The sequence below is a fragment of the Entamoeba invadens genome (assembly GCF_000330505.1).
Source record: "Entamoeba invadens IP1 unplaced genomic scaffold scaff_1105074725665, whole genome shotgun sequence".
Classification (NCBI taxonomy): Eukaryota; Evosea; order Mastigamoebida; family Endamoebidae; genus Entamoeba; species Entamoeba invadens.
Window position 1 is genome coordinate 75,889 of NW_004191756.1, and position 13,929 is coordinate 89,817.

The following is a 13,929-nucleotide window of genomic DNA, read 5'->3' on the forward strand; positions in this document are numbered from 1 at the left end:
GTTTCTGTTTTCTCTTGTGAGTGCTTCTTCCCATTTGAGTAGCCATCGATGAAACAGCTCTATGTTCATCCAAGCATTAGTTTGAAAGTCGTAGAATTGTTTAACTTCAGTGTACTTTCCATCAGAGAACCACCTTGGATTACGATACTTTCCAACGATCAAAAGATTTTCTTTTTCTCCACTTAGTGAACAGCATATCATAATTGTAATTCTTTCTTTATCTTCCTTCCCTCCATGGTTATCAGAACCACTTGACAATGTTATGGAAGGTAACAGCTTATAGAAAAGACCTGTTTCATCCGCGTTGTACACATTATTAGGAGCATACTGTGCAATAATTTCAACCAGATTATCAATTGCTTCTTTGTGTTTATCTGGGTCAACCGAATTGCTTTCTCCGCATAATTTCTTTGATTTCAGTTGATTTCTTGAACAAAACGACGAAATCCAACCATTTGAAATCATCATATCATTGTATCCCTTTTCGAAGCAGTATTTGGAAGCTAAGCTCTTGACAATATTGTAGCAAACTGGAGTATTGTATGATCTCACAGTTTCTATCATCTTGAGCATGTTCTCTTCCAAGTCTGGGTGTTTAACTTTTCTGAAAACTTTGGCATTACCTGGTATTGATTGCTCAATCAAATTTTCCTTGATACCGTGCTTTAACAACATCCTTAGAGACTCGCGTTTTGGACATTTTTGTAAATTTTGGTTTATTATTTCTCTCAGTTTTTTCGTAGACGGTTTCGGGGAAGCATTAGCCCACTGTAAAATTTGCTTTTTTTCATCAATTGATAAAAATGTTTTTGGTAAAGACATGAATAAATTATAAGATTATTTGATTTTTTATAAAAATATGACATTTGTGAGCCAAATTAATCTTTGTTTAAAATCATCTTAATGTTAACACGTGGTAATTTTTTTTCTTTTTGGATTATATTTCATTTTTTATATTTTTATTTTTACATTCCAAAAAAAATGTTTTTTTTAACTTTAAAAAATTGAGTTAAAAATAAAACGCCCGCTCTTGAGAGAACAAAATTTACCATACCCGCCCGCTCTTGGGAGGTTTTACTGTAGTAAGAAGACTTAGACCGAGTAAGTAAAGAAGTAATGGCGTATTTATATGCGAAGGAATAAGTAATTTTAACATCTATGTTTAATTTTGATGCTAATTTTTATTCTTTTAATCAAAAGAATTATACAAAAATAAGAACAAGAGTAACAAAACAGGCTCTGTGGGTATCAGTACACTTGATAATATGGAGACCATGGGAATAACTTGAATGATATGCTTTTTAATTCTTGAGTGCTAACAGGTCTTTTACATGAAAATAAGGTGGTTAAAAGAACCAAAAATACTGTAATCCAATGAACAAAAGAAGGAAATTAACCCTAGTTATATTTGGATTTGAAAAAGGGTCTAAATGCGACATACACCGAGTGGTTTGTCGGGTGTTTTGAATATATAAATAGAGGAGTATAAATAGATAGCAGAGAAAAAAAGCAGAAAGTAATTTAAGTCATTAAGTATAGTTAATGAATAATTCAAGGCATACCAAGTATCGAGTATTTTAAAAAAACAGATGAACAGCTCGATAATATTTAAATCATACATCAAGTCATATTAAAAAGAACTGCGCAATTTATTTGATCATGTGCAACGATCCATTTATGATAGAATAAATACCAAAGAAATATTGTTGTTCTGGTTAAATAAATCTCGAAATGCGGAAGACACAAGTTTCAAGTAACCATCTGAAATTAGAGAACGGAGAACTTGAAAACGACAAAGTGCGACTGGATGGCGGAGAACGAGGAGACTGCGGATTTCAAATTTTCCGTGCGACTGAATTGGGAAACTGAGAAAGACGACCGGGACCCTTTTGCTTTGATCTATGGAGAGGAAGCCAAAAAAAATGAAAAAGTTGTCACAAAATACGAATTTGAAGGGAAGTCCGTCCTCCTTTCCGTCTTTAATAAAGAAAAGGAAGAACGATTTAAAACCCAAAACACAGGGCAGTACAGAGGCTTTAATGGGTTTGTCACCGTCGTCTTCCCCGACGAACGGAACAGTATCGACCAAGCTTCATACCAAAACACAGAAATCGTTCGATACACTCACGACCAAATTTTCATCATTACTGTTGTCTTCAAGAGTAAAGACATTACCAGTATCATGACCGAACAAGACAAAACAAATTTTGAAAACCCAGTCTGTGATAATTATCACTTCGCAGAAGTCGAGGTGGATGACTCCGAGAAGTTAAAAGAGATGGTCAAAGGTATTGCCCAGGCGCTCATGGCTTTGTCTCTTCAAGAGAAAGAAGAGGAGGAGAAAAAGAAAGAGGAAGAGGAGGAGAAGAAAAAAGGGAAGAAAGGTAAGAAGGACAAGAAGAAGGATAAGAAGTCCAAAAAAGGTGACAAGGAAAAGTGCTGTATTGTGTAACTCTTTTTTGTGTTGTTTTGTCTTTCTGGCTTGTTCTATTGATATTTGCATCAGGTCCATTGGTTTATAACAAAGTAAATCACTATGAAGGGTTATTCGTTTTGTTATCTTGTTATTATACTATTATTTTAGCATTATTAATAATAAAAAAATGCTATACTCAATCAAGTACACGTGTGATTTCTATATTTGGATTATTAATTCTTAATAGAATAAAGAATTATACTTTTTAATAATGGTTACTAAACAAAAATGGTGTTTTCGTTTAATTTTGAGATATCTTCGAAAAAAAATTGATACATATATTAGGTGTTGCAATTATCACATTTCATCTAAACTGTTTTTCAAAAGTCGGTACTGAGGTGTCCCGATTTTTTGCATTTATTTTGTTTATTATTTTTGGGAATCGTTTTTTTGTAATAAATTCGCTTATTTTTTCCAAGTAAAAAAGAGAAAAACGGTCTTCAAAAAATATTTTTTTACTTGAAGAATTTTTAAGCATTAAAAAATTCCATATAAAATTCGAAATAACGGGATTTTTGTTTTTGAAATACACGTGAATGATCCCAAAAGTGCATTTTATTATAAAAGCAAATAAACTTAATTTCAATCTTTTTCATTATCAAACATTTTATTAATTAATGAAATATTCACAAAACAAAAGCTTAGTTCGAAGATTAGTATGCTTAGTAGTGTTGTCACAATAACAATAAAAATAACAAAATGATTTGATAACTTATCTTTGTTGGGTTTTATAAAGTCGACAACTTCTTTAATCATTTCAGTGAGAACATCTTTTTTAAAATATCCAATAACAAAACAATATTGTTATTTTGTATTATTTTTCTAGTGTTGCCCTTTGACAATTTTGACTTATGCCTGTCAAAATTATCAAACATTTGCTGTAATTTTTGGTGTTTTTGGAACTCTTTATTTCATTATTTTTTATTCAGAGAAGATAACCACAGTTTGTTTTAAATTTCAGTTAAATTTTAACGAGAGTAATATTCAGTTAAAACTCGACACGAACAACACCATCCAAATTCACTTAAACGTTCATTGTTGTGCTTTTATGCCAACAATGATGTGTATATGTCGTGAAGTATTGAGTTATGGTCAAATCAAATAACGGGATCGGGTTTTTTGGAAAAAGATGGCTAATATTCCGATATTTTCCCGAATTTGTACGAAAATAATTGAACGGGATTGGTATTTTTTTCAAAATAAAGTCGGTACTTTCGATTTTTTGTTTTTTGTTTTTTTAGGAAAAAACAAAAATAAAAAACGGGACTTTAGGAAGTTCTAAAAATATGACAGTACCGACTTTTGAAAAACAGTTTAGTTTTACTAAGATATAAAAAATAAGAATTTTAAAAAATAATTAACGAAATGGATTTTTAATGAAATTTTGAAAACAATCAAAAAACATTTTAACTGTGTGACGCAAGAACCAGTTATTTTAAATAACAACTATTATTAAAAAATACTTAATGAGTATCATTGTACTACTTTCATTTTACTTAATATGAGTTTGGATGTTTGAGAATGGGTGTATATCTCATTAACTATATCATCGAAAATGCCTTGATAGAATACTGTAAGTTCTTCAAGGCCATCATGTGTACTAAACTTTAATAACGCTTTCGATATTTTTTCAAGTACAACCTCGCTGTGATTGTTTCTAGATGCTGTATAAAGGCCATCTAAAGCTGTGATCTTATCAACCAAACAGTCTCCATTGAGTGCTTCACAAAACTCATCAACACAAAAAGGTATGAGTGGCGTGTTACTCGTTGCAACACTTCTTAAGCATTTGAGTCCAATTGAATAATCCTCATCCTTTGCCTTTTTAACTATACTGTTAATAGTTTCGATACTATCAATTGAAACTAGACTGTTGAGTCGACTTTCCATGAGTGAGTCTGCTAGTTGTGTAACAACGAACATATCGACCGCATCCGTCTGTGAGTTCTCAAGAACACACTGGAGTATTTGTGGGAAGGTCCCTTCTTCATTTTTGTCAGGAGAGTCGAACTCAATTTCGTCGCCCCAAAGTCTTTTACAATACGTCGTCGAATTTTCGTCGAATTTTGTTGTCATCATCAGTCCCAAATACATGTTCTGTCGTTTTAAAATGTTGTTTTCCGACTCCAACACATCGACGCGGATTTGTAATTCCTTCATTTGCTTTTGAAGGGTTTGAATAGCTTTTTCTACGTCCATTCCTTATTCAGTTGAATCAAAAGAACTTGTTATTCTATTTCAATGGACGCTTTCAAACTTCTTTTCCAAGGCCCTTACAATATACCACGAGAGATGGGTGTAGCTTCCCTCAGAAGTCAAATCAACATATACACATTCAGATACGTCTACATCTCCTTTGGCATTACAATAGCCTTTGTTGAATGGTTTGTAGTATTCTTATTAATACTTTACTATACTTTTATTATTTTTTCTTATAATCAATAAGTATAATATTTTTTATTATACTTTTATTATATTATATTTATACAACTTCCTTATAGAGCAAAAGTCACTAACAGTTGTATTTTCCCTTTAATGTTTTTAATAATCCCTTTGGCTCTAGTCCCAGCTATGACAGTGATTGTATTGAAAAAAGTGAACTTCCCACTCCCAAAAAAACTGTTTGACGTTGACATTTTGTTTGTTGCAGTTATGGCGGGACTGTTCTTGTGTAACGGACTTGCACTGTACTTCGATAAAAAGTATCTCTTCGCGAATTTTGCTATGTTCACAACAAACAGTGTTGTTGTCCAAGCTCATGCTTTCCTCTTTGACTGCTCTGCTGACGACAAACAGACGAAACAAACTGTCACAGAGACTGACGAAACACTTCAAACAGATGAGGTCGAAAAAACACAAGAAGAAAAAGTCGAAGAAACCAATGAAGAACAACTCAACAAAATGAAGTAATTTTTTGTTATTCAAAATGTTATTTATACTCGTCTAATCCAAATATAGAATAGATGCTATTTGTTCTTGACTTTTAGTATCTGTTCATTTCAATTCATTTGATAATAAAAATATCTATAAAGTATAGTTATTGGTTTGAAGTGAATTCTGTTCGATAATAAAAGGAACTCCAATAGTGTAACTTATTGATTATGGAGAAGCTGGAAGACTACAGAAAGAGATATACAATACTTACGAACTATTATCACTCGTTACTCACAAAGACGTTAAGAGACAGAGCTTTTGATAATCAAGAAGAAAAGAAACTTGGCTGTAAAAAATATACTCTGCTGTTTATGGTCTTCTTTGCTTTGTTCTTTGTATCAACTTTTGCACTGATGAAAACATCACTCTCCTTCAAAATTGATTGATTTGTGTGGTATCATTCGGCCTTTATTGCGTGATTGACAAGATTGAGATACAATAAATGATATTTATAGTTAATAAATCTAATTTGTTATTAAAATATTTCTTAAAAACTAATGTGTTTATTTTTTTATATATTTTTTTTTAATTAGGTTTTTTTTCATAAAAAACTCAGTTTGATTTCTTTCAATTATAATAAATTAACGACTCACAATTACTTATAATATTATAACCAAACCAAAATATATAGTTTTTAATTCATGAATTTTAAGTAATTGATTCTATTTCAATCCAACAAAATAAACAAACAAATATAGCTAAATAATAATAAATAAATCAATTGAAAGTCAACTTCTTGCCGAAATTCACTTAACAAAAATCACCACAACTCGAAAATTTAAGATTTTACAAACGGAATGAGTGATGAGTTTGTGAAACCGATTCATGTTGCTTTTATAGGTGGCCAATACGCATACATTCCGTACAATGATGTGATTGAATCTCTTCAAGTTTCATTACGGAGTGTATCTACAGAGAAGCCAGCGACTGGGACGTATAACATTCGATCTGCCCAGCTTCAAACCATTTTTGACAATTTTTACACATCCACTCTTTCCTCTTATTCTCCTCTAATCCAGACGTACTTTGCTTATCGATTCATCGCGTTGGGAACTGTCGAAGAGAAGAAAATAGGGACGATGGTACTAGCGAAAAACCTCGATGAGTTTACCGTTGACTTCATCATTGACTTTGAGCGCATTTTTGATAATGACATAACGACGTGGGAGATATGCGATGGGTTTGCGACGCGAGTTCTTGGTCCTTTAATCAAGAAGAGCGATGACTTTGCGATGAAGATCTCTGTGTGGAAAGACTCGGGGAAAGTGTGGCGGATGCGCGCGTCGTGTGTTACGTTTGTGTCTTTAGCCAAGGTAGGAGCGATGACTACTTTATCCTTTGAGATCTGTGCCGCCTGTGTCAAAAGTTCGGAACGATTTGTCCAACTTGGTGTTGGCTGTTTACTTCGAGAAATGTCGCTCACCTTTTCCCCACAAGTCGTTCAATTTATAACGGAAAATTATCGCTTTTTCAGTCGAGAAGGCTTGAGATATTCGATCGATAAACTTGACACCGTTACGCGAAAACAAATCTTAGCAATGGGGAAGAAAAGAAATAATAAAGAAACTATACCCGTCGTCTCTCAATCTCAACAAAGAAAAGAAACTAAACCAAAACCATTAGAAAAACAAAACGTGGTCCAGGTCCAAAACGTACAACAAGTCCAACCAATTCAAATGAATTATGGGTACCCACAGCCAGTCTATTTGGTCAATTATTACCCAAAAGATGATAACATCTATGAGGTCCAACAAATCCCACAACAAATCCAAGAGCAACAACACGTTCTCATCCCGAACTCGTGTCAAAAGCCAATATCCTCCAGTTCCGTCCAAAACTCCTCTGTGTAGCGTTTGAATGATTTTTTGTTATTGTCTTTGTGTTTGGAAGGGACGAATACAAAAACGTCATTTACGAAACAAGAGAACCTTCACATGTTGGGCTCGAAGAAATCGGCGAAGACGGGGTTGTCCGCGTAGAACTCGAGTACTGTCGAATACACCACAACACACAACGATGGAAACTTCGACTGGTAATATTGATAGAACCCGTCTGGATATGATTTGTACAGGTCTTTCTCGTCTTGTTGAAGTGTGTAGTAATGGTGTGATTGATTTCGTATGAGTCTTAAGAGGTCGATAGTCCGATTGAAGTCGTAGTATCTGAATTTGGTGTTGTTCTCGATGATCAGAGGAGACAAGTCTCTGTCCCAATGAATCACTATTCCTGCGTTGTCCAATCTTCTTGACACCATAACGTTCTTATCGATGATCATTAAATCAGACGCTTTCTGTAAGAAGTCAAGACGCTTCTTGAAGCTCCAAAAGAGGGGCTGTGAAAGCACCTTTTCAATAGTTAATCGCTGACTTGGCTCATATGAATTCATCGCATGGAAACATTGAATGAACTCGCTCATATAGACGTTGTTGTTCTCAATCTCCATCTTCACTGGCGTTCCCTTTAAAATGTTGTTCTGTCGAACTAACGGCTCTCCATACGGATGTTTCCGACAGCCAATGTAATAGAACAAACACCCCAAAGTGAAGATGTCAACGGCCTTCGACAGCCGTTTCGTCTCGTTGAGCATTTCTGGCGCTTGCCACCCGACACTTCCTTTCGTTGTCGAGTTGCTGAATGACGACGACTGGGGGTCCAATTTCTTTGCCAGTCCAAAGTCGGTGATACGTATGCCGTTCTCCGCGTCGACTAACACATTAAATGGTTTAATATCTCTATGGACTATACCGAGTTTGTGTAAGTGATAGATCCCAATAGCACATTCTTTCATTAGTCGTATCCGTTCCTCATTTAATATCATCTTCCCTCGCTTCTTCTCCATATCCACTTCCTCTTTTTCTAACCTTTCAAGGTAATCATCTAAGGTATAAGGGCAATATGTAATCGCTAAATACACAAAATTGTCATCGGAGAAGCTTCCGTAGTATCTCACCAAATGGGGTCGTTCGTCCGTCATATTAATAATTTTGATCTCGTTCTCCGCAAGCCCAAAAAATTCCTTCACCATTCGCTTCACCGCCACCTTTCGTTTCAATGCAGTCCCTTCAAACACAACAGTCCCCAAACTCCCATGCCCTAACACCTTTTTACTACACGAAAACTGTTCCCCAATATAATTCATATCCTTCGGAACAGCCTTTTGTGGCGTTCCTGGTACACTACTCGGCATCTTCCGTTGGATATAATTGATATATATTAACATGACGATGACTATGAACCCCAACAAGACCGTCGTGAATGAAAGTATTAATATGAAAAGTGTTTCGTTGTTCATCACACCACTTTCCATCCTTTGGATCGGGTTGAATGACATGATAAAATCTCCACTGTTTTTATCAGTTCCTTGACCCTTATAATCTCTCTCTTTGATCTCAGTAGTAAACAACATTTCATTTTTTTAAAACAAAAACCACCAGAATTGTTACTCTTCTTTCATATTTCTAAAAACATTTTCTACTCTTAATAATCTGTTATTTAAAAAGACCAAGTGGGTCATTTTTGGGTTCTTCCAAATTTAAAAGTGGTTGGTCCACTGGGTCATCTCCCACTTGAGTTGTGTCCACCTCTTCATTGACTCTCAAATCGTCAATGTCGTTTTTCTTTGGTGGCAGAGGTGGAAGGGTTTTCTGCCCCACGTTTAACGTCGTGGTAGGGTTTCCAATGTTCATGGAATCAAAAGGGTGACCATTTTGGTATGTGGTTGGTGGTGGTACTTGAGTTGTTTGTACTGGAGCCATAAGTGTCTCTGTGATAGCGACCATATTATCAAAAGCCTTTTCTTTGTCATTTTTCTCTTCAGTGTATTTCAAGTCTTCCTCGTTCTTCCCTTTCAAATCAATCAAAGGAACTTCTTCGTCGTGTTTCTTCGACTTTTTTGAGAAGAATTTCTCTTTCTCGCCAACTAACTCGCCTTTTCCCCATGTCAGAACTATACGACCCTCTTCTTCTTTGATCATTCGAATACCTCCCTTCTCCATCCGTTCTTGTTGTCTTCGAGCTTCTTCAATATACATTTCAGTGTATGGGTAAAACGGGACATTACAACTCGTCGTGACGCTTCTGATATTCATCGCAATCACTTCATTCAATGCCATCGCCTGTTCGACATACGCGACTCTCAATTTGACTCTCCCCGTGCTCACATTATCAGTAAATGCAAGGGGTCTCAGATAGAACCACCCTTCAATTATCGATGGGAACGGCATCAAAGACAATTCAAAATTGACGCACCCAACACACACGTCTGGCTTCCCTTTCACAAAGACAAAGAAGCACACATTCTCTCGTTCGTTATCTAATTCTACACCAAGCGTCTTTCCTCCAAAGTCGCCATCGCACCCCTTCACAACGTCTGTTTTAAGTACTCTTTCGACATCAGTAAAGACCATCCCAAACACTTCAGGCTCTTTTTTACTTGAATTCGAAATGCCTTCATACCTCACCGCCATGACATTTAAGACGCCTTTCGAGTGTCTTTGGACATGTTGTGGGACTTTTGCACTCTCTTCTCTCGGGTCCTTCCAACTTGTCACTTTGTGTTCGACGTCTATGAAGTAGCGCTCATTTCTGTTATACCCAATGATCCAATTTTCAGGCAACATCGTGTTCATGAAGAAGGGATAGACCTCTTCAGTGTCGCCATTTCTTTCCATTGTTTTCTTCTTGTGGTCCAAATTCACGATTTCGCCTTCTTCGGTAATTCCCTGTTGCATGCCGTTCACAATTGATGATGGAAATGGGGGTGGTGGTCTTCTATTAATGCCCAAGAACGGCGATTTAGGAAGAACAACGCCAGACACAGTCGCGTACATTTGTTTGATGGAAGGATCTTGTGAAGTGACAACAGTGATTGGTATAAACACCTTAAGGGGTGGACCAAGTTGCAGATACAACTCGACCAAGACGAAGTGTTCGAACCTAAAGAATTGGGTGATGATCGTTGGTGGCACTATTGGGAGAATATCAATCACAAATCGCTTTGGTTCCGGGGTCATTGGGATGAGCGTCGAGTTGAATGTGATCCGATGCACACACCCGGGCGCTCTATACATCCCAACAAGACTCAGCGCAGCTCTATAAATCGGTTTCTTGAGTTCGAGAGTCAACGTGATATCGACGCGTTCTCCTGTGAAGTACGTTGTTTTCGGGATGAAGACTTTGAGGTTTGAGTCTTTATTAAAAGGTGTTGATACTTGTGAAGGAGGGGATTGGAGTTGAGCAATAGGATGGAAGAGCATAGGTAACGGGTAATATGCCGAGTCAAATTGGAGTTGTTTTAAAAAGACTGTTGCCTTAATTTCGTAGACAAACTTAATTCTGTCTTCTTGTGGAATAACAAGCATCGGGCAGTTCGTCATTGGAATGACAAATGTGAATGGAAATCGATGGTTTCCTGTTGGGAGTTCTTGGATGTCATTTTTAGGAAGACAGTCGAACTGGACAATTGGAGTTAAGTAACTCGTCAGTTTTGACCATTGTTCGATATTCGAGTCGATGTTCATAGGTGGGACTTGTGGTGGTGTAGTAGTGTTCACTTTAATACCTGTGAAGCAAGAAACAACAGTGAGTTGAATATTTCTAATGAACGATGGAAAGGGGACTGCAATTTCCACATACCCATTCACAGGCTGGCCAAACGTCCCAAAGCTGAACAAATTTATTGTTGTTGGAAAATAGTCTTGTTGCATTGAGTTTAACAGTTAGAACTACTTATTATTTTGAAAGTCAGAAAAATGAAGGATTAAAATTGGATAGAGGTAGTCGCTTTCGTTCTTATTGTTCCTTTAACTACGGGATTTCAAGCAAATAATAGTATACCATATCTTTTAATTTATTTACTATAAATTTATGGTTCATTGGTAGAATGCATATGTCATGAGAATTGCCACACGTGTTTTTGCCCAAAAATCTTAGTGAAAAAAAACACAAAGATTAGGATGAAAATACCTAAGATCCGAACCAAAAAGCTAACAAAAAATAATGAAGAAGCACTCAAGTCCATGGATAGAAGGAAGCGAACATGACTCCACCAAAGAAGGTATAAAACACTGAATAGAACACAGGGACGTACCTGAGCATACCAAATACCTTCTGTTGTGTGATCCAAACAATTCCCCAATAGAATGCGGGACATGCTGAAACAAACCTTGTGATGACTTGGGTGTGCATACAGAACAATCCGAAGACAACCAAAGCCAAAAGGTGGACAAAGTAAACCAACAAGTCGTTGTTTTTCATGCCCTTCCCATTTTGAGTGTCACTCTTACTTTCCTCGAGTTGTGTAGACTTACAAAGTGAACGAAAGAGTGGGTGCCGTATAAAGTAATTCACCAAATAATACCCACACACTATTAACGATATAATTACGGCGGGGGCGCATAACAAGAAATTTGGGATTTCAATGAGTCTCCAGTACTTTAAGAATCCCTGGTTCCAATATCTTGCCTGAATATATGAATAGAGTTTTCCTATACCTCCACAGTAAGTGGGCTTTGGTGTCATATTACAGAACTTTTCAGCCGCGAAGTGGTCATACAATACAAATGGTAACAAATTGGAAATCACTAGGAGGACTGTGCTTACCACAAGTCTCACAGTCACTTTCTTGTGGACTTTTGGAAAAGATGCGAATGGTAAGATATTATCAACAAAGTAGTATAATACAAAACCAAGGTTGATGAGTCCATTGCTTCGCACAAAGGAAGCAACAAAAAAGAAGAGACACGACATCATCACGTTCTTTTTGTTGTACAAGAAGTAACACGCCAAGAGGGACAAACATCCGTACAATGATTCTGTGTAAGCCTATTTATTAATTCTTTGAAGTCCGAAGTATTATTGTGCCATTCGCTTGTAAAACAAACAGATGTGAGAAACACCGACGCCGGAGCAACACAAAATAGAATCCCCGTTTTATAAGCGAAGTCTTCATTGGAATAGTCTTTAGTCATTTTGTAAAGAGTGACAAGAGCAATATTAAATGAAACGAGTGAAATGAGTACACCAATAAATATGTATCCATTTGCATCGTCAGCAGCAAACCCTAAAAGGTGTGTCACAGTCCTCACAAAATATGGAAAAAGAGGGAAAAAGGCGTGTTGATGTTCGTGAATATACCCCTTCATCGCTATTGATAGAAAGTGAACACCATCCCACGAGGAAAATGGCGCTAAAAATGGGGACACAGTGTCAGACAACAAATATGTCTGAAGGTCGTATGGAGGAAGTATACTCGATGATACAACCATCCAAATATAGTATACAAAACGGGTCAATATCCCAAATACTACCAGTTTTGTGATTGAAGTTTCCATTACAAACTTATTTAGTTCTTTTTAATGAAACATTCCAAAGAAGTGTATTTTTGTTATATATAACATATTTTATTGTGATTACTTTGTTGTAATCATAATAAAAAAAAATAGTAATTATAATTAATATAAACTATATATATACTATTTCTCAACCATTAAGATTTATAATAATTTTTGTTATTTTGAATAATTACATTTTCGTTTGTATACATTATAAAAAATATATATTCAAAATAATATTAATTTATAGTGATGTTAAAATAATTGATTTTTGATTTGGAGTTATACAAAAAAATAAATATAAAATTAAAAAATAAGAGGTGTTGATTGATCAATTTTTGGGAAGATTAAAGTAAATAATTATTGATAATTATATATTATCATATTAATTATAAATTGGCGTATTATTTTACTTAAAAAGTTTTTTTATATAAATTTTTTAAATATCAATTGCCAAAAGTGGATTGAGTTTGAAATAATTTGTGTATAAAATCGTTTCACAAAAAGAATTTACATATGTTTTGTATTAAAGTCTTTCATTCAATTTTAGTAGTCCAAAAAATCGTTAACAAGTTAATAATTAACTTTATATTACAAAAGGCTCAATAATTTTTATTTGTTTGGATTCTAATATGTTTTAAAACACAAAAGGTATTTTTATCATAAGAATTATTTCACATAACTGAAAATTTTAACAAAATCTATAGTTAATTAATTTCATCTTTACTGATAGAGTATTTAATGGGTGCCATTTTTTAGATAAAAAAAATAAGTTTAAATAATTATTTTTAATTTATTTTTAATATTTTTTTTAATTAAAAATTGTAATATATATAATTAATAATAATTCATGTTATTAAAAAAATTTTTTGAATGACAAACAGACAAAAACAAAATAAAATTAATCATAATAATAATAATAATAATAATAAATTTTAATTGTTTGATAGTTTATTTTGAAAAAACAATTAAAAATTAATAAAAAAATTTTAAAATGTGATTAAAGAAAAATAAGAATCAGTTAACTATCGTTTTAAACAATAAAATTGGTATAATAAATTCATTTTTGTCACATACACTTTTTTTACAGTTATTATTTAAATAAAATGGTTTAATTTTTATTACATAATAATTTGTATTGATCATTTTATCTGTTTTATTTTTTATAATAAAAGAAAAAACTACAAT

The 13,929-nt window shown here is 34.5% G+C and overlaps 7 protein-coding genes across 7 annotated transcripts; 3 read left to right on the plus strand and 4 right to left on the minus strand.

Annotated features, from left to right (window-relative positions):
- Window positions 1-1,807: 1,807 nt before the first annotated feature.
- Window positions 1,808-2,452, plus strand: EIN_283800 (hypothetical protein; the record flags this gene model as incomplete). The annotated part of the gene is made up of 1 exon (XM_004184132.1): window positions 1,808-2,452. One exon carries the CDS (start codon window positions 1,808-1,810, stop codon window positions 2,450-2,452), a length of 645 nt encoding a protein of 214 aa, XP_004184180.1.
- A 1,497-nt stretch (window positions 2,453-3,949) lies between these two features.
- On the minus strand, window positions 3,950-4,675 carry EIN_283810 (hypothetical protein; the record flags this gene model as incomplete). Its single annotated transcript, XM_004184133.1, has 1 exon — window positions 3,950-4,675. The coding sequence occupies one exon, from the start codon at window positions 4,673-4,675 to the stop codon at window positions 3,950-3,952; it is 726 nt and encodes a 241-aa protein (XP_004184181.1).
- A 42-nt stretch (window positions 4,676-4,717) lies between these two features.
- On the plus strand, window positions 4,718-5,386 carry EIN_283820 (hypothetical protein; the record flags this gene model as incomplete). Its single annotated transcript, XM_004184134.1, has 2 exons — window positions 4,718-4,860; window positions 4,996-5,386. The coding sequence occupies 2 exons, from the start codon at window positions 4,718-4,720 to the stop codon at window positions 5,384-5,386; spliced, it is 534 nt and encodes a 177-aa protein (XP_004184182.1).
- An 821-nt stretch (window positions 5,387-6,207) lies between these two features.
- EIN_283830 (hypothetical protein) lies at window positions 6,208-7,260 on the plus strand (the record flags this gene model as incomplete). The annotated part of the gene is made up of 1 exon (XM_004184135.1): window positions 6,208-7,260. One exon carries the CDS (start codon window positions 6,208-6,210, stop codon window positions 7,258-7,260), a length of 1,053 nt encoding a protein of 350 aa, XP_004184183.1.
- An 80-nt stretch (window positions 7,261-7,340) lies between these two features.
- On the minus strand, window positions 7,341-8,816 carry EIN_283840 (calcium/calmodulin-dependent protein kinase type, putative; the record flags this gene model as incomplete). Its single annotated transcript, XM_004184136.1, has 1 exon — window positions 7,341-8,816. One exon carries the CDS (start codon window positions 8,814-8,816, stop codon window positions 7,341-7,343), a length of 1,476 nt encoding a protein of 491 aa, XP_004184184.1.
- Window positions 8,817-8,898: 82 nt separating this feature from the next.
- EIN_283850 (hypothetical protein) lies at window positions 8,899-11,115 on the minus strand (the record flags this gene model as incomplete). The annotated part of the gene is made up of 1 exon (XM_004184137.1): window positions 8,899-11,115. One exon carries the CDS (start codon window positions 11,113-11,115, stop codon window positions 8,899-8,901), a length of 2,217 nt encoding a protein of 738 aa, XP_004184185.1.
- Window positions 11,116-11,419: 304 nt separating this feature from the next.
- On the minus strand, window positions 11,420-12,741 carry EIN_283860 (GPI mannosyltransferase, putative; the record flags this gene model as incomplete). Its single annotated transcript, XM_004184138.1, has 2 exons — window positions 11,420-12,232; window positions 12,292-12,741. The coding sequence occupies 2 exons, from the start codon at window positions 12,739-12,741 to the stop codon at window positions 11,420-11,422; spliced, it is 1,263 nt and encodes a 420-aa protein (XP_004184186.1).
- Between the last annotated feature and the right edge of the window lie 1,188 nt (window positions 12,742-13,929).